The sequence below is a fragment of the Podarcis tiliguerta genome, assembly GCF_965153285.1.
Source record: "Podarcis tiliguerta genome assembly, chromosome: 8".
Taxonomy (NCBI): domain Eukaryota; kingdom Metazoa; phylum Chordata; class Lepidosauria; order Squamata; family Lacertidae; genus Podarcis; species Podarcis tiliguerta.
In genome coordinates, this window is record NC_139541.1 from 27,471,853 (window position 1) to 27,490,334 (window position 18,482).

At 44.1% G+C, this 18,482-nt stretch overlaps 3 protein-coding genes across 4 annotated transcripts in view; 2 read left to right on the forward strand and 1 right to left on the reverse strand.

Annotated features, from left to right (window-relative positions):
- The window catches only part of RHPN2 (rhophilin Rho GTPase binding protein 2), a 47,945-nt gene extending 43,991 nt beyond the window's left edge, over nucleotides 1-3,954 (forward strand). Inside the window, exons 15-16 of the mRNA XM_083454584.1 lie at nucleotides 498-653; nucleotides 1,325-3,954. Of these exons, the coding sequence (XP_083310710.1) occupies nucleotides 498-653; nucleotides 1,325-1,579 (411 nt within the window). The 3' untranslated portion in view covers nucleotides 1,580-3,954. The remainder of the gene's footprint in view (nucleotides 1-497; nucleotides 654-1,324) is intronic.
- A 4,497-nt stretch (nucleotides 3,955-8,451) lies between these two features.
- Nucleotides 8,452-15,439, reverse strand: FAAP24 (FA core complex associated protein 24). 2 transcript variants are annotated; one of them, XR_014514706.1, is made up of 6 exons: nucleotides 15,070-15,421; nucleotides 13,535-13,670; nucleotides 13,087-13,226; nucleotides 12,234-12,386; nucleotides 10,322-10,639; nucleotides 8,452-9,674 (listed from the first exon to the last, which is right to left on the reverse strand). XR_014514706.1 is itself a non-coding variant. In XM_083454627.1 (5 exons), the coding sequence occupies exons 2-5, from the start codon at nucleotides 13,641-13,643 to the stop codon at nucleotides 10,391-10,393; spliced, it is 651 nt and encodes a 216-aa protein (XP_083310753.1). In that variant the 5' UTR covers nucleotides 13,644-13,670; nucleotides 15,070-15,439; the 3' UTR covers nucleotides 8,452-10,390. The 2 variants fall into 2 exon arrangements, 1 of the variants encoding a protein (XP_083310753.1); XM_083454627.1 differs by having other exon boundaries at nucleotides 8,452-10,639; nucleotides 15,070-15,439.
- A 225-nt stretch (nucleotides 15,440-15,664) lies between these two features.
- The window catches only part of CEP89 (centrosomal protein 89), a 51,754-nt gene continuing 48,936 nt past the window's right edge, over nucleotides 15,665-18,482 (forward strand). Inside the window, exons 1-2 of the mRNA XM_083453454.1 lie at nucleotides 15,665-15,856; nucleotides 18,295-18,401. Coding sequence (XP_083309580.1) covers nucleotides 15,818-15,856; nucleotides 18,295-18,401 — 146 coding nt within the window. The 5' untranslated portion in view covers nucleotides 15,665-15,817. The remainder of the gene's footprint in view (nucleotides 15,857-18,294; nucleotides 18,402-18,482) is intronic.

Below are 18,482 nucleotides of genomic sequence, written 5' to 3' on the forward strand. Positions count from 1 at the left end.
TCTCTGGGTTAGGCAGCACCTGACCACTCAACATACTGTTTGCCATATATGGGAAGAGGAGGAAATATTTCCAGAGAAGGTGACCTGGGGCCCCTCTGGACAGGGGCTTTTCTGCTGGTATCTTCTGCGACATCTTTTTGACGCAGTAATGATACACTAGTAGTGGACTTAACCTGCTTCAGCAGTTCTGCAATACTTCTCCAAAGCTACCACATTATTGCTGTCTGGAGGACGAAACAAAAAACCCCCAAACCCCAGAAAATTTGTTATATTTGACACGGATTTTTAGCAGGAAGTTATAGAATCTGTAACAAAATGAAGCCCCAAAATATTTGCATGTGCACACAGAATTGAAAATAGGATTGTGTATGACTGTCCTGATAGCATCATGAGCATGAAGCATCAAAGATATACGCAATAAAAAGGATGTCCAGAGGGGCCCATGTTGCTTTCTGCCCAATCTCAGCTGATACTAAGATGCACCCAATGATCCTAAGTTGGCAGGTCTGAAAGAAGGAGACTGTGTCGTTTCCATTGAAGGCGTGGATTGCAAATGGCTGGGAGTGAGTGAGGTCTTGGAAAAATTGAGAAATGTCAGCAGGCAAGAGACTGAGATCCAGGTCATCAGCTGCCAAGATAACACAGTGTCCATGGTAAGTAAAGAGGTAACTCTCAAATATGAGCTGGGAACCTACAACAAAGCGTTGCCACATGGAGTGCTCTTGTTGAAGGCACTAGGCAGCCATTCCCTTCCTAAGGATACTCCATTCCATTCTCCTTCTCCCTCCCCCACAAAAAAAGGCCTGCCAGCATTCCATGCCCACTCAATATACTCTGTCTGGGCGAGGAGCTATGATTGTTTCCCTCTAAAGTTGTTTTTCTATTCTGTAGACTTCATGTTGGTTTTGGATGTTTTCTAAATCTAGGAACTAGGGAAAGGATTTCACTTTTTCTCAGCAGTCTCCATGCTAACTAGACTAGTATTAAATTCTTATTTTTTCCAAAGTTGCTGCTAGTGATCTCTCCAAGTATATGTTTCAGGAATTTAATGCTGAGCATATAGCCCTTTTCAAAAGCAGGCAGCCCTGGACAAATTCCCTTCTTACCAAACATGCTTCCCTCTATGAGCCTTTCCAGACCTAACAAGCAAAGTTCAGTGGTCTAGATTGGCCTGCGTCCATCATGGAATATAATTAATGCTGAAGAATGGCAAAATCTGTCTCAACAAATGGTTCACACACTGCATGCCCTTTTGTTGTCTTCCAAATGTTGACCCATCATGGATGACTGATTATTAATATTTTTTATGCTCTTTCCCTCCTAGCATAACAAAAGTGCAACTTATTCTGCAGGAATGCAGAAAACATACTCTCTGATTTGTTTGGCTATGGAAGAAGATAAAATAGATAAGACCAAGAAGGTGGCTCCTAAACTTTCCTTTTTGAGTTGGGGAACGAAGAACAGAAAAAAAGCAGCCAGCACACTCTGCCTGCCTTCCGCTGTGCCTGGAAGCACCCCAACCAAGAAGAAACTTGTCTCGCCTTTCACACTCTTGAGTACGGACAGCTCCTTGTACTAGGACTTGAAAAGAGAGGCTTATTCTTGCTGGAAAGGTTCCCTGAATGCATGTGCCATAAATCTGAAATGTAGCCCTTTTGTGAATCTGCAGTAAGCCCAGAGTTACAGCACTGCCAGCTGACATCTGGCCCACCCTACATGGTTTTTAAGGATCCTGCGCTGCCACTGTTGGAGAAGCACAGCATTGTCATCAGGAGAGATTTGGGAGTCCTTTCGCTTGAAAAGAAAATTCCATATGTTGCTACCAGACTACAAGTGAGATTCCTGTCTGGGTTTCTGTCCTAGTTATTATTTGTCCGGCAAAACTATAGACATTGTTTATAGCATGCAGTATAAGCTGCAAAGACTTATGAAGGATTTTAAAAAATGTCATTGTATATAGCAGGGGCAAGTTCATGACACGATACCGATACCAGTGATGAACAGCAATTTTAAACAAAGGCTGATTGAATGTCCGCTTTAGACTTCCAGAGGAAGGAAAACAATTGCTTGCAAAAATGCCATAGAGTTAGGGGCAGTTCTCCTGTCGCTGTACATTGATGTGGAGCCACTGAAGTCCAGCCAAGATTACAGGGGAGACTGATGTGGTGGGAGCCTATTGCCCTCTAGATAATCTCTGACCATAATCCCTAATCACTGGCCAAGCTGGTAGAAACAGCTGGGGGTCCCCAAATACCAGAGGTGCAGCAGGTTCCCCCATCCCTTGGCTAAGTTAATAAGCAGGTGCTTGTGCGCTGTCTGCCCAAAGTTTCAGAGCATTGTGGGAAATTAAAATGGCAGCAGTTCAGTGCCAATCAGAGTGCACCACCCACTGCTAGGGCTTGTCAGTTTAGGAGGGGGGCTCATCCGAGAGCACTTTGTCAAAGGTCCCCTCCAACTTGGGAGATGGTCCTAGTTATGGACAGAAAAAAAAAGCCTGCTGGATCAGGCCAATGGCCCATCTAGTTCAGCATCCTGTTCTCAGTTGCTTGTGGGAAACCAGCAAGCAGGATTCGAACACAAGAGGCTTCTCCCCTCCTATGGTTTCTAGCAACTGGTATTCAGAAGCATTGCTGCTTCCAACTGTGGAGGGCAGAGCATATCCGTTGTGGCTAGCAACCATTGATAGCCCTCTCTTCCATGAAGTTACATGAATTGAAACCAGTGGTGGGGAACCTCTGGCCCTCCAGATGTGGAGTCCAACATTACAGCGCCACCACAGGATAGACCCACAGCAATGCATCTTCCATGGTGCTTCTATGTAATGTGCAGAGGGCATTGAGTATACCTTTCACAAACACGGTTTAGCAGTCCTAATATTTCAGAATTGCATGATACTCTGTAGGTTCTTTACCTCTGTGAAGCCGAATAATAATAACTGTAAATATGGCAGTTTGTGGTGTCATTTTAAAACTATCCGGGTTATATATTGCTACAGATGTTAAACATAAGAAGGGGCAATAAAAAAATCGCTTTTGGCCTGGATCAAGCTCACACCATTGTAAAAACGTATAGTTCAGTTACAGCAGAGCTGCGGAAGTGGTGACCTTCCCAGATTGTGTTGGAATCCAGCATCAGAACCAGTTAGCAGGCCTGCTGGTTGGGGATTTTGTGACTGGTAGTCCAGCAACATCTGGAGGGTCACAGCCCCCACCCCAAGCTGCAGCTTCCATAGTGCCATTGTATTTGGAGTAATATTCCAAAGCGCTTCCAATGTAATTAACAGTGCCTTAAAGAGAAATTTAGGGATTCACCAGTGACTTAGGAACTCAGCCAGCTGGTAAATGTGATCTCTCCCCCACCCTGTAATTTTGTGTTTTATTGCTGCTATAACTTCTGTTCATTGTAAAGTTGCAGGTTGCTAACACAGTTGTGTTAGACTGAATATTGTCTACAGGGTAGATCTTACGATGTTTGGTCAATACAGATTAAGCGGATGAAATCCTAACTCCATCTGAGCTCCTGCTTTGGGTTGAGATTGCTTCTGCTGATTTGAAATTTTAGAAAATGTTTCAAGTGGAAAGTTTTTGGAAAATCTGAACCACTAACTTTGTATTAACTCATGATTCTTATTAGGCTTTTGTGTTTATACATGGTAGGGTGTAAATATATAAATTTTAAAAGATTTTATTTAAGAATGAGTCCTGCAGGTGAATTCTGCTGAGGAACAACTTATTTTCCATTTGAATGTGAACAGTATGATACAGTTTCAATTCTGATTGACTGTTGACATTTGTTTAGAATGCAGATTTAAAACAACTTGCTTCATAATGATCCTTCTGTGAAAGGAAAAATCATAAATAGCAGCTGCTGCTATTGTTTTTTGTTGTTGTGCAATATCTGAATTAACACTGTGGAATCAATCCTGTCCATTAATAAAATATGTGTAGCAAGTCATGCAGCAAATCTTCTGATTATGTCATTGTATTACATATAGCAACACAGGCAGTATAATACTTGCATTTCTACTTTTTAATATATCATTTTGATATCTAAATTGTTGAAAAACTGTATGGTATATTTGGATATATTGTGTTAATTTTACAATGTTGCACAGTTCCTGTTCTTCCATCTAGATCAATATCATCTTCCATGATTAGTAGCACCTCTCCAGGGTCTCTGGCAGAGGTACAGTGGTACCTCGGGTTACAGACACTTCAGGTTACAGACTCCGCTAACCCAGAAATAGTACTTGGGTTAAGAACTTTGCTTCAGGATGAGAACAGAAATCGCGCGGTGGCAGTGGGAGGCCCCATTAGCTAAAGTGGTACCTCAGGTTAAGAACAGTTTCAGGTTAAGAACGTACCTCCAGAACGAATTACCGTATTTTTTGCTCTATAAGACTCACTTTTTCCCTCCTAAAAAGTAAAGGGAAATGTGTGTGTGTCTTATGGAACGAATGCAGGCTGCGCAGCTATCCCAGAAGCCAGAACAGCAAGAGGGATTGCTGCTTTCACTGCACAGCGATTCCTCTTGCTGTTCTGGCTTCTGAGATTCAGAATATTTTTTTCTTGTTTTCCTCCTCCAAAAACTAGGTGCGTCTTGTGGTCTGGTGCGTCTTATAGAGCGAAAAATACAGTAAGTTCTTAACCCGAGGTACCACTGTATTTTCCATTGCCTGTTGCCTGATCCTTTTAAATGGAAATGCCACAGATTTGGCAGAGCATCTGCTTTGCAACCCCAGGTATGGTTGGGTGAGACCCCTGTCTGAAACCCTGGAGAGCTGCTGCCAGTCAGTGTTGATAATACCAAGCTAGATTGACTGCTCCTCTGACTCCGTTTAAAGCAGTTTTCCCTGTTCCTAACCTGGGACCTTAAGCATAAGGAACAGGTGCACAGCCATTGAGCTAAGACTCCCTCCTCTTTAAGCTGCAAGAGCCAATAAAGGATCAGGGCAAGGTGGTGGAGGAAATGTATGAAAACAGGGGGACATACTTCCTCCAAGTCAAAGTCCCTTCTTGCACCCACTCTCCTGTGTCCCCTCTTGCATAATAGGGAAATAGCTTTGCTCAAACATTCTGGCTCCGCTTACCCCTTGCATATTTTCACTCCAGATCAAGACAGGGATACAGAAGCAAAAGAAATGTCACACAGCCCTCCTGGCGATTTTTGAAGTTTATTTTTTTGCTTAGTGCTACAATTCATTCTCAGATCTGCTTCTTCTCCAAAGCCTTTCCAAGATCACTAGGATGTGTTAAGAGTTACAGGTTAGCCTTACGTGCCCAGACCCTTACTTAAAAAAATAATACTTTGGGTTTAAAATCTTCATAAGCCCACTGTGTGAAAAAGGAGCAGCATGGCTGTTTTGCAAATTGTGATAAAGATTTTGATAGATTAGGAAGTAAGACTTTAACTTCATTAGCAGGAACAGCCCTTGCACTTAATTACTCATGTTCTTGGTTTCCTTAATCTAATGGAACAGGCCAACCATTTAAAATAATTAACTGGACATATAGACTGGAAAACAATAAATGAAGGCATCTCAGTATACACAAAGTAGAAAAATATACAACAGAGAAAAGAAACACCAGAAAGCAAGCATATACAGTGGTACCTCGGGTTACGTACGCTTCAGGTTACATACGCTTCAGGTTACAGACTCCGCTAACCCAGAAATATTACCTCGGGTTAAGAACTTTGCTTCAGGATGAGAACAGAAATCGTGCTCTGGCGGCGCGGCAGTAGCAGGAGGCCCCATTAGCTAAAGTAGTGCTTCAGGTTAAGACCAGTCTCAGGTTAAGAACGGACATCCAGAACGAATCAAGTACTTAACCCGAGGTACCACTGTACTTCAGACAATCAAATAACACCAACACAGCCACCACTTTTCCTGCTTTTGCAAGAAATCCTAACTACCAATGGCAATCTAATCATTATATTTGAGGCTCCAGTAACTCATATCTATGGAATATGGGAATCTGCATCCCCATAAAATTGCATTGCTATGGAAATGCAGCCTCTTTGTATTTGAACTGTAGTAATGTTTTGTAACAACTGTGATTAAATTACTTTCATCCTACAACCTCCACTGTTTGAGAGATTAGTATGCGCACCCACACTTCAGTGAGGAGTTCACAGGGAGGTCTGAGGAGGGCTCTAAATTGCCCCAGAAGCACCGCAGCAAAAGGCTGCAGCTCAGTAATAACACACATGAGATCTGCATTCAGAAGTTATCAGGTCTGATCCTGGTTTCTCTTCGCAAGCAATGGGGAGCATGCAGCATTCAAGATGTTGCTGCCCCACAACTCAGCTCCTCTCTTAACTACTGGCCACAGTGGAAGCCCCAATCCATGTCCTAATAGGACTTGAAAAGAGTCGCAGACTGAAGCCATGGGCTGAGCTGCTGCTGGTCAGTTGCTTAAATGGAAGCAGCAAAGACAACCCCTTGCAACAGATAGTGCTTTGCAGCTCAAATTAAACTAACACAACAGCCTAATGATTAATTACAAAGCTAGATGTGTGGGTTGTTGTTTTCTTTTGTAAAAAAAATAAACATTCTAGAAGGCAGGCATTCAGAAATACTTTTTAAAAAATCTCCAGGCTTTACAAAATAGAGACTTGCATTCCAAATGTTATTCTGCCAACATCAAAAGCACTCAAAGCCCTGTGGCACCTAGAAATCTTGACGTATTTGTCATTGAGTATTTGTAGGGTAAGGCCTAGCTATGATTCAACATGTAACACATACTGTATCAAGTTTGTTCGCAAAGTATCTGATCATTGATCTATGACCTAAAATCCTAAGGCTTTAGTCATATACAAAACTTTTTCCTCTTTAATGACCATAGCTGAACTTCCTGGAGAAGTCTGTGCGCCTGAGGGCACCTTTTGTTATCTTTCAGTGCAAGACAAGACTGCCTAAATGCTTTTGCCCTTCTGATGACTCATGAAAAGACCTGATGGCAAGAAACTTGAATGTCCTTCCTGCTTCTACATGCCTCAGCACTCTGTATTGCAAAAGGTTGCTTTTGAACGCCCAGAGAACTTCCTAGCACTGATGTTTGAATGATAACCCCAAGAGCCCACCTGTCGCGCTCTGCTACACCTAACAGAAGGCTTGGTTTAGAAGGTGTTGTTGTTTAGTCATTTCCGACTCTTTGTGACCCCATAGACCAAAGCATGCCAGGCACTCCTGTCTTCCACTGCCTCCCACAGTTTGGTCAAACTCATGCTGGTAGCTTCGAGAACACTGTCCAACCATCTCATCCTCTGTCATCACTTCTCCTTGTGCCCTCAATCTTTCCCAACATCAGGGTCTTTTCCAGGGAGTCTTCTCTTCTCATGAGGTGGCCAAAGTATTGGAGCCTCAGCTTCACGATCTGTCCTTCCAGTGAACACTCAGGGCTGATTTCCTTCAGAATGGATAGGTTTGATCTTCTTGCAGTCCATGGGACTCTCAAGAGTCTCCTCCAGCACCATAATTCAAAAGCATCAATTCAGCGGAGTTGGAGCAGCTGCTTCACCATGGAAAGCAGGCATAGGGAATGTCAGGCCTCTCTGGCTCTCAGCATTCTGCCCCCACATCCACACTTCTCCCCAACCCTGCTCCTCATCTACCTGGATTGCTTTTGCCTGGCTAGAACATGGACTTCAACTGCAATAACACCACTTGCTTGCCTGTATAGAGGATGGCAGGAGAGGTCTGTGTACACAGAACCCTCTGACTTCTATGGTTCCATGAAGTGTAGCCTAATGTACAAAGGCAAGTCATATCCATTGTTCCGCCTACTTACCCCTGGGAATGGCGACTGGTGCTATTGTCCTTGTAAGAGAAGCCACCAAGATTCAATAAAGGTCTCTGCTTTGAAGCTTCGTCAACCGAGTTTATTCTGTTGCATCCGTTTCTCTAAGAGATCATACTTTTAAACATCAAACATGAAATGCAGGCTGTATTTCCAATAGTTGCAGCTGCTCTGAGAGAATAGGTAACAGAGTAAATTTGAGGGGAGGGTGGAATGATGTGAGAGGCAATGCCAGAAATCTCTTGGAAAATTCTGGTCCGAATGGCTTGACATCTGGGAATAGGCACCATGTGTGGTAGAAGGTCCCAAACAAACAGCAACCCCACTAAAATGCCCTGGATTTGAAAGAGTCCCCATGTGCTCCAGTTTAAGAGTCAAGGGCCACCTCAGGGCCACTTTCCGCAGATTCCCAGAGCCTGGCCGAGATGGACCTCTATGGGTCTTTGTCCCACATGGCCTTCGAGGACCCTTCAAGGATTGTTTTCCCCAAGTCCACTTCCCACATTTCTTTCAATACAGCAGTAGAATCACAGATCAAGGACCACAAAAATCCCTACAGTTCATAGAAATTATTCCCTTCAGATTAAATCAATGAAATTTAGAACTGATCACCTGTGGTTCTTGTGCCTAGAACTTGTAAAACATTTAGTGATTATTTTAAATTTATAAAAGCCATACACCTTATTTTACAGAATTACATAAGGGTCTTCGTCCAAATCTCAACTTGGGGGGGCATTAAGAGGGGAGGGGAGAGTGTAATAGGAGGGAAGACCATGAACAAGTATAATCACATATATTGAGACTTGGTTTTAGATGAGGTGAAACTAAAGATGTTAGTGAAAATAGCAAAAGAAGTAAGCAATTTTAGTGAAATTTTCAAATTAACCAAAATACCCTCAAAAGTGATGAAAAGCAATACTGAATCAGTTAACTTGTCAGAGTAGAGAGTTAGAATGTGTCGGCAGCCTATAGACTAAGAGTTTGTCCAATTTGTGTCCCTGTGATGAAGACATGGGAGCCCCCAACCCCAAAGTATCTGCTCCAGAGGGTTGGGGGACCTTCTGAAGCAGATCTGGAGGCCACACAGGAAGAATAACTGAAAACTGCACCCTTCCCCCATTTAGCTACTGGATGCCTTCCACCAACAAAGGACCATTAATTGGAAAACACAATTAATTAGCAAAACAACTTTTTTTTTTCTTGTCTAGAATTGAGTGCTTGTAATGGCAAATACCGTGCAAGGGACAGGAACCAAATTAGTGGATTCATCCATAGCCAAAATGCAGGAACATCCACAGGGGGTGTCTTTAAAACGGGACTGCAGGCAGTAAAAAAGTCAAGAGAGATGCATCACTTTCCATTTGTCCTCCCAGGCGTCCACTTCTCTGAAGAGAACCGAACAGCAGGCTGGGAGCCTTACCCAGAAGGGCCTGGTTATAACCTTTGAGCTTCACGAAAGCATGACTCCACCGAAAGGCATACAGAACGCCACCGGCAGGTGAGGAATTCTGAGTCAGTCACCCTTTTTAACTCTGACACTCCTACGTGTTTCAGGTTGGCAGCATCCCAGGTGCCTGGCAGAAAAGTGATCTTCAGGTTGCGCCAAGACAGCCGGTTTCCAAGCATGTCACCTGAAACAAGATGATTTACGCAAATGCAACCTGGCAGCTGGTCAGGTCAGGTGCGGATGAAAGCTGATGCAACAGCAATAAATAAGGCTTCGCAGACTTGTGATCAACTCGGGGGCGGGAAGGGTTGGTTTCATAGCACCACTTGCGAGAATATATTTCCCCAGGCAATTGTGACAGCAGGAGCCTTGATCTGATGAGTCATTTGAGGCAACCACAGCAATGGTTCTTCTTAAGTTGCTTGTCCCTATTGGAGAAAATGGCAGCTCGACTGCTGGCTTCATGTTTGCAAAAGTCAGGCCAGGCACCACTTCACCCTCCAGAGGCTTGGATCCCCAGTGGTTTTTCCCTACAATAATAATAAATAAACAAAACCGAAGCGTCTTGCAAAAAGGGGGTGTGAAAGGCAGCCAAAAACAACTGAGAACTCACTGCTTAAGCATTTGTGAGCAGAGTGCTTCTCCGTCTAACCATAACCCCAACGTTCAGGGCATTTCATCCTATACTAGAAGGGTTTCATATTAAGTGGGTGCTCCAGGTGGGCACTCAGTGGGATTTTTGTAATCTCATTTGCTCTTTTGACCTGCAAACTGCTTTTGCAAACCCCCCACAATTTCAGGGGACGCTTGTTATGGTAAATGGAAGCTGATGTTTAAAAATTGATATAAAGCCTTCTTAGGCACATGGGACCAGCTGCAGTTCTTAGGATCCTGGCCGCGCTACTTATGTGTCACAGATACAAGGCTTACATCAGGTAACTTCAGACAAAAGTCAACAGCCATCTGCCATGGCGGTAGCAAGCAAGGCCACTACCCAAATCCAAAATGTGTTTGTGACGCTGTTCAGCACAAGCATGCAGGCTACATGGAGGTTTTTACTATGTTTATAACCCACCTTTGTCCTTTGAGCAAAGAGCTTGAGGTGGCACACATGGTTCACTTCCACCTTCCCAACCAGGTGAGGCTACTTTGCCTGTGCAAAAAACGCATGGATTTGTTGGGCTAGAGCGTGTCCAACTACTTGCTCAAGCTCCTGGATGGATGCGTTGCAAAGCCGGTGGAGGTTTTGAAACCGTTCCAGGAGAAGCAAAGCTTTTGTTTTCCCAACTCCCGGAATCTGCTGAACCGTTTGGAATACAGAAGCCTCTAAGAGCTGGGGACATTTCTTAGCCAAAAAGGGGTTGCTGGCTTGATCTTTAGTTTGCTCCTGCACCTGGAACAGACAACAAGGAGAGTCTGAGCACCCTCTAGTGGCTTTTAGTGTTAATCATTTCATTCTGTTACATGTTTCCCCCCTCTCCTTAGGAGCAGTGTTGATCCTGCCTTCTAGAAAAGGAGTTAACCCTTTTTCTGTATGCTCTGCTCCTCTGCTGACTAAGAAAATGAATACAATTTAAAAATCACCAGTATTGTAAACACACTGCAGAGCCTCAATAGAAACAGATACACAATATTAAGGTGGCATAAAATCATAGAATTGGAAGGGACTCCAAGGGTCGCGGGTGGCGCTGTGGGTAAAACCTCAGCGCCTAGGACTTGTCGATCGCATGGTCGGCGGTTCGAATCCCTGCGGCGGGGTGCGCTCCCGTTGTTCGGTCCCAGCGCCTGCCAACCTAGCAGTTCGAAAGCACCCCCGGGTGCAAGTAGATAAATAGGGACCGCTTACCAGCGGGAAGGTAAACGACGTTCTGTGTGCTGCGCTGGCTCGCCAGATGCAGCTTGTCACGCTGGCCACGTGACCCGGAAGTGTCTGCGGACAGCGCTGGCTCCCGGCCTATAGAGTGAGATGAGCGCACAACCCTAGAGTCTGGCAAGACTGGCCCATACGGGCAGGGGTACCTTTACCTTTACCAAGGGTCATCTATTCCAACTCCTTGCAATGCAGGAATCTCAACTAGATCATACATAACAAATGACCATTGAACTTCTGCTTAAAAACCTCTTCCACAACCTCTTGTGTGAGTCCGTTCCACTGTTGAATAGCTCTTAATATTGGAAAGGTATTCCTGATGTTTAATCAGAACCCCCTTTATTATAACTTAAATTCATTGGTTTGGGTCCTAGCCTCTAGAGCTGGAGAAAACAAGCTTGCTCCATCCTCCATGTGAAAGCCCTTTAAGTATTTGTAGATCTTTACCAGGCTAAACACATCCAACTCCCTCAACTGTTCCTTATAAGACTTGGTTTCCAGACCCTTTATCATTTTGGTTGCCTTCCTCTGCACACATTCCAGCTTGTCAATATCCTTCTCCAGCTGTGGTGCCCAGAACTGGACACAGTACTCCAGGTGTGGCCTAACCAAGGCAGAATAGAGTGGTACTATTACTTTCACTATACTTCTCTTGATGCAGCCTTTTTTGCTGCTGCATCACATTGTTGACTCATGTTAAGCTTGTGGTCTACTAAGACCTCAAGATCCTTTTCACATGTACTACTGGCAAGTCATGGTTCCCCTGGTTCTTTTTGTCTAAGTGCAGAAACTTACATTTGTCCCTATTGAAATTCATTACCAGCTTCTTTCCAAGGACTTTGTCAAAAGTCTGATTGAAATTAAGATACACTATGTCCACAGCATTCCCCCAATTCACCAAAAGAAGAAATGAGATTCATCTGCCATGACTTCTTTTCGAGGAACCCATGTTGATCTTGGTAATCACAGCATCCTTTTCTAAGTTCTCACAGTCCAATTGTTTATCTGTTCCCTCTTCATTTCATTCCCCATTTGCTACCCATATCCAATGTAATATGCCTGACATGTGCACAATTCCACTCATTTGGCAGTATAAACAGCTCCTGAAGGGACTTACCAGCTGGATAATAAGCTGTGCTGCTTCTTCTTGGCTTGCCACTGGAAGTAACGTCATCCCAAGTTCCAGGACAACAAATTTTTGCACTGCTGGAAAATACTGACCGCTTATCTGGGTTTTTTCAACTATAACAATTCCTTGGAGATTGCAAGCCTTAAACAGTAAAGAAGAATTAGATGGAACAAAGCTATTAGTGGTATCAAAAGTGACATGGAAATGTGCTTTGATCTGTATGTTCAGTTTCTAATCAAGCCTCTGTTCGTGTTCATCTTTGCTCAGTAGGGATGAGGGGGACTTGGCTGCTGACAAGCTTTTATTTATCAGCCTAAAGGTTGAACTTATTGAAAAGACGATGGCTGCCACTTCTGTTCGAGTTCGAGTTCTGCTCCTGCGCCTTTAACAGCAGCCTGATAGACCCAACACCATCAATTACCACTGTGTCACACTCAGTATCTTGTTTCTTACAGTGGCTAACCAGTTATCTCGAGTTATGAAGAAATCAAACAGATAAAGCATTTCCTGGTATGGAGATAATGTGAAAAGCTTCACCTACTGATAATATGTGAATCAGCCAGTTTTTAAAAGGTGAGAATAAAATTAAAACAGAAAATGAAGATAGCAAATCCCAGGGGCAGGAAGCACCGCAAGTTTTCTGAAACAGATAAAGATAAAACTACATGAAAGGGTTGTTTTCCAGCTATATTTAGCATCAGATATAGTACCATCAGTGTGCGCTGAGTAGAAGAGAGGTCTCTATCCTTGAACTGTGTTAAAATTGCCCTGACATTCTTGCTGATAGAAGTTCTATAAATGGGGAGTCAGGCGAACACCAGCTATTTCAGGCAGCACTTACGTTTCTAAAGCGAACAAGTCTCCTTTTGAAGCCATTTCCTGCAACCAGGTCTGCTTCAGAAATATAAAGGACACAGGATCTGTTTGAAAGATGGAAGTCTACGACTCCCAGGCCATCTTCTAGAATTAGTTTAACTTTCCCTTGAAATAAGAGATACAAGAAGATTTTAGTAACAGAATAACTATAACAGAGCATCAAATATGAATTCGGGTGAAACCTTGTCTACCTATCCAATATTAATATTTGTTTATAAAAAGTTCCATTAATTTCAGTAAAACTTACTCCCACTTATATTTAGGGCTACAGCCTCTCATGGCAAGTGCACTTTACAAAAGATCAAAATTGACTTTAAAAATCTGGCTTAAAGTATTCTAGTCTAACTCCCTATCCAGATCTTGTATTTTAATTACATTTTCACAAATGTTCTGTTTTCTATTGACACGGTTACCTTGTATCCCCTGAGCAACCAGAGAGCCTTTCCATTTTTCATGGCCAATCACATGCCCATAAGGGACACTAACGGCTCCTAGTCGGACAGGAGTGCCTTCATTTGCCATCACTGACCTCCTTCGTTTTGTAAACACCTGTCATAAAACACACAGGAAAAATAAGGCAACAAGGTATTATTCATGAGATGCAGAAGCATTGCATATGGGCACTGGGCTGTTGGGTTAATAAACAAATAATCTGTCAGAGGTTTTTATTTCTTTCTGGTATATACTCCATTTGTAAAGCCCTGCATAGCACAATTTTGGACACAAAAAATAGGAATGTGTAAACCAGGGGTCACCAACCCAAGTGCCTACAATGGCATTTATTGGCACCACCAAGCAGAGGTTCCAGATGTTGTTTTCTTTTTTAAAAATCTAGCCCCCCTCCCCACAGAAAATTACAAAGCAAAACATGCAGGTACCCTTCTAATTGATTTTTGTGAGAGTAGGAAACCTAACTGTTCCTGCCTGCTTATTGGAGAAGTCTGAGCTGCAATTGGTAGGTGTGTTATTTCTCAAGAGCTGCTGCTTTTCACCTCCCTTCAACACACTTTCTTATTTTCTAGCCAGAAATTTGTCAGGTCGAGCAGTTTTTAAAATATGAAAATGCAGTACAGCTATATGAAAAGCTTCACCATGATTGCGCTTTATCCAATTTTGTATGATGCCATGCCTCCCCCCTACATAGTGGCTGTGTTGTTAGTCCACATACCTCATGGCAGCTGTCCTGTGACTATTCTCCTCTCCCACACCCTCTGTACCATGCTGTCATCTTTCAAAATGTGCACCCGGGTTGTCCAGTAAAGTTTGGCAGCAGTGCCGAATTTATGTATAAGCTAATCAATGGGGGTCCCAAAAAAATCTAAAGGGGAAAAAAAGTACATTTCCAAAATATAAGATATAAAACAAATAAAATAAAACCTACATACAGCAACAGTGTTTTGTGTTGTGTAGGCTCCTATGATGTAAATAATGGGCCCGGCTGCTAGCTTTTCGTTATGTGCAAATGGCTTTAGATACCTATTAGGTCCATAAATTACCCTATAGTATATATTCAACAGGGACGCGGGTGGTGCTGTGGGTTAAACCACAGAGTCTAGGGCTTGCTGATCAGAAGGTCAGCGGTTTGAATCCCCTTGACGGGGTGAGCTCTCGTTGCTCGGTCCCTGCTCCTGCCAACCTAGCAGTTCGAAAGCACCTCAAAGTGTGAGTAGATAAATAGGTACCGCTCCGGCGGGAAGGTAAACGGCGTTTCCGTGCACTGCTCTGGTTTGCCAGAAGCGGCTTAGTCATGCTGGCCACACGACCCGGAAGCTGTACACCGTCTCCCTCGGCCAATAAAGCGAGATGAGCGCCGCAACCCCAGAGTCGCCCACGACTGGACCTAATGGTCAGGGGTCCCTTTACCTTTACCTATATATTCAACACAAAAAAACCCAGCAACAATTTGTTGCTGACAAAGGACAGCTGGACATATAAAGGGCCCCATTACCTTCAGTAGCTTAGGGCCTCATCAAACCTAAATCCGGCTCTGGTTGGGAGACCCTCGCTTTAAGGCAGGAGAGAGATCACGCCACACGCAGGGCTGAAAATACAGGCGCCCACCCAGCAACAGAAGGCAGGAAACTGCAGCACCTGGCTTCCTTTCGGTTGCAATGGCCAACCAGATGCCTATGCGAAGCCAGGAAGCAGGGGAGCCTCAGCTGCTGCCCTCTCCCTGCGTGTGCTTGTTCGGCTTCTGCCTCCTTTCCTGGTCCAGTTTGCCCTTCCTTCCCCCTCACTGGCACCTAGTGCCCCTTGGAGGTTGAGACAGAGACAGACACGCCCAAGCTTTGAGCAGCGCGCGCGCGCTCTGCGCCTGACGGACACCGGGCAAACCAGCCAATCGCAACTCAAAGCTCCGCCCTTTCCCCCCCTCCCCGTCAAAACACAAAACGAAAAGATGCGCGCGAGCGAGCGACGAGAGAAGGAGTGGGCGGGGCTTCTCCTTCAACGGCTGCCCGGTTGCTAAGGGGAAGGCCGAAGCAGTAAAGCGAGCGGCGATTGGTGGAAGCGGGAGGCCGTGGCCAATCGCCGCGCGGCTTGTTCCGGCGTGGTTGCGAGAGGGGAAGCGTCTCTGCTGCCCGGGCGGAATCGCTTCTTTCTCCCCGCTCCCAGGCGGCGGCGGCAGCAGCGGCGGCGGCGAAGACTCTTCCTCGCCGTCCTTTTCTGCATACGCTGCTCAGCCCTCTTCCGCATACATGGCGCTTCGCTTCAGGAGCGGCCGGAGGGGCCAGTTTGTGAGTATCAGGGTCGGGGTCTGGTGGTGGTTCGGGGAAGGGGAGCCCGCCCCCGCGTCTCCCCCCCCCCCCGTGTCTTGTCAGGGGCGCCGGTTGCCATGGCGACCGAGAAGCTCTTCCGCTGCCACTCTCGGCGTCCCACTGGAAAACTTGTCCGAAGGGGGAGAGATGAGGAAAGCCTTGCACACTTAGCAATGTGTCTTCGGGACACGCCAGTAACCTAAGAATAAGTCTAGAAACAAGTCATTTTGCTCTAGAAAGGGAAGTTTTCATGCGAATAGTGCAATTTTTGAAGGGCATGAAGCTTCTATACGTAGAGTCATGCATATTGAAGCCACCACGTCCGCCTTTGCCTACTATGACTTGTGGTGGTGCTTCAGGGACTCAGGCAAAGTTACTTCCCAGTCTTTGCTGCTTCAGGTTCTGCTTTAACTGGAGAGGCCCCGGGGGACTTCCTGTATGCAAAGCGATACTGCAAGTTGGATGGCTTCTTTCCCACACTGGGTGGACATCCGTATCAAGCTATTACTGTTGCTGCAGCATTTCCAGGACAATCATCCTGTTTAATCTTCTTTATCCAAGATCAATATACAACTGAACATTGTTGGTGTTAACTTTACCATGCCTTGAAAAGGCATGCATATAAACATAAATATGCTTCCTATGAACAGCGAAAAAAAATCAATGTTTTTATTTTTTAAAAATATTTAAAAATATTGTTACAAAATCGTAATATTTATTCATTCCTAGGGTTTAGGCCAGGGGGATCCCCCCAGATCTATAACAATAAGCAATCCAACATAAGAAAGTAGCAACACAGGTTACAAAGTACAAAGTAACTGTTTGGTGGCATAATTGCAACTTTTTGAATATTTGACAAGTATTGCATCAGTTGCCAGGAATTGTGGGTTTATTTTTGTTGCAGGTTAGCTGTGGGAAGCAGAATGGGCAAGACCAGTATGTTCACAGTGTACTATTAGGGGGACCATGGTAATTGTCCTGTTGTGTCACCACTGTAGTCCATGTTCTGATATCTTCCAGACTGCCTTAATACAATGTGCTCTACATGGGGCTCCCCAACTTAAAATGTACTGGAAGGGACCCTGTTTAGAACTCGTATAACTCCTGTTTTAAAACAGCTGCACTGGTTGCTAGCTTGTTTCCAGCCCAGTTTAAGGTTCTCATGCTAGTGTTTAAAAGCCCTAAACAACATAGCCCCCAAATATCTAAAAGACCACTAAGATGCAGACCCTCTCAGGTGTTAAGAGGGGCTCATCCTGGTAGTTCCATCACACTCAGAGGTTCAAGGTTGTGTGTAACTAAGGAGAGCGCATTATCAGTGGCAGCCCATAAGCTGTCAAATTTCCTCCCCACAGAGGTATGTCTGGTACCTTCATGGCACAACTTTCATGGTATACTAAAGACACAACACTTTACCCTGATGTTTGACTTTTGAGATATAGCATCCTAAGACACAACCAAGTAGTGACTGCAATTTGTTTTAAGTTGCTTTTAATACTGTATTTTATACTTCTTCTGGTGAAGGGTGGGTAATAAATATAATACAGTAGCAATAACTATGGTTTATCTTAACATGCAAGTGAGCCCTAGTCTTGTGCATACTTACTCAGAAGTATTTGATGGATGTGTAAGACTGTACAATATTGCAGCTTATGGGAGCGGGGGCAGGGAACAGAATATGATTCTGTAAATGGCCTTTAAAAATAGAAACGCCTATAGCTCACTACCCTGCTAGTTAGAAATGGCTGCCTCTAACTTTGGTTAGCTTTGGTTGCTATCCTGAAAAAACCCCCAGTTAAAGCCAGCAGCTGTACTCAGCAGCATGGCTTTCAAGTGGTTAAATATTTCATATGAAACATGTCAAGTCTCTGTCTCTAAGGATCTAAAGAACTCTCGAGCCAGTTTTGCTCACCCCAGAAGATTTCAGGCTTGTTTTCCTTTCACAGCAGTTTCCCAAGAGGAGTTTCAAACCAGTTTGTAATATAGCATAGTAGTATTCTCTTTTAAAATGAAGTAAGATTATATCTATAACTAGGTGCACTGAGTCCTCTTTGGATTCTATGCACATACTTAAAAGTATGAAATTAATGAGACCTAATAGTCCAATTCTTTGCATATTTACTTAGCAGTTAAGTACCACTGTTTTCAAAGGAACTTTCTTCCAAGTAAATACAGACAGGACTGCAACATTTGTTCCAAATACATGTGTTTTGTATTTTCATTGTTCAGTTGCCATGCTGCAATATTGAGTGCTCCTGTTCTTTAGTGCTATGGCCCTGGATCCAATACATACATTAATTTGCATGTAATTGCGCTCCCTTTTTGTGTTGTTTCTAGTCATTGTGCATACTTAGTTTTGTGTTTCTCCATTGTGTTTGGTCAGTCATTGCCAACTAACTTTATTTTAAATTGTCTAGAAACATATAGCTCATGGCCTGATCCCTGCAGCTACCATAGCACCTAAAGCTGCCGTCCCCCGCACCCCTCCCCCTCGTAGTCCAAACCCTTCTCCAGAAAGGCCCAGGTAGGTCTTAATGTTTTTCATCTCTTGATTACCAGTCATTGCATAGAATATATATAGTTATATATTTTAAATGCATGCCTC

What these genes read in the sequence shown, in the direction of transcription:
- FAAP24 (XM_083454627.1), bottom strand. Translation starts at nt 13,643, where the DNA reads ATGGCAAATGAAGGCACTCCTGTCCGACTAGGAGCCGTTAGTGTCCCT. An exon ending in GGTTGCTCAGGGGATACAAG is followed by an intron (nt 13,227 to 13,534) that starts GTAACCGTGTCA and finishes TCTTATTTCAAG; the next exon opens with GGAAAGTTAAACTAATTCTA. An exon ending in CACAGCTTATTATCCAGCTG is followed by an intron (nt 10,640 to 12,233) that starts GTAAGTCCCTTC and finishes TGTCTGTTCCAG; the next exon opens with GTGCAGGAGCAAACTAAAGA.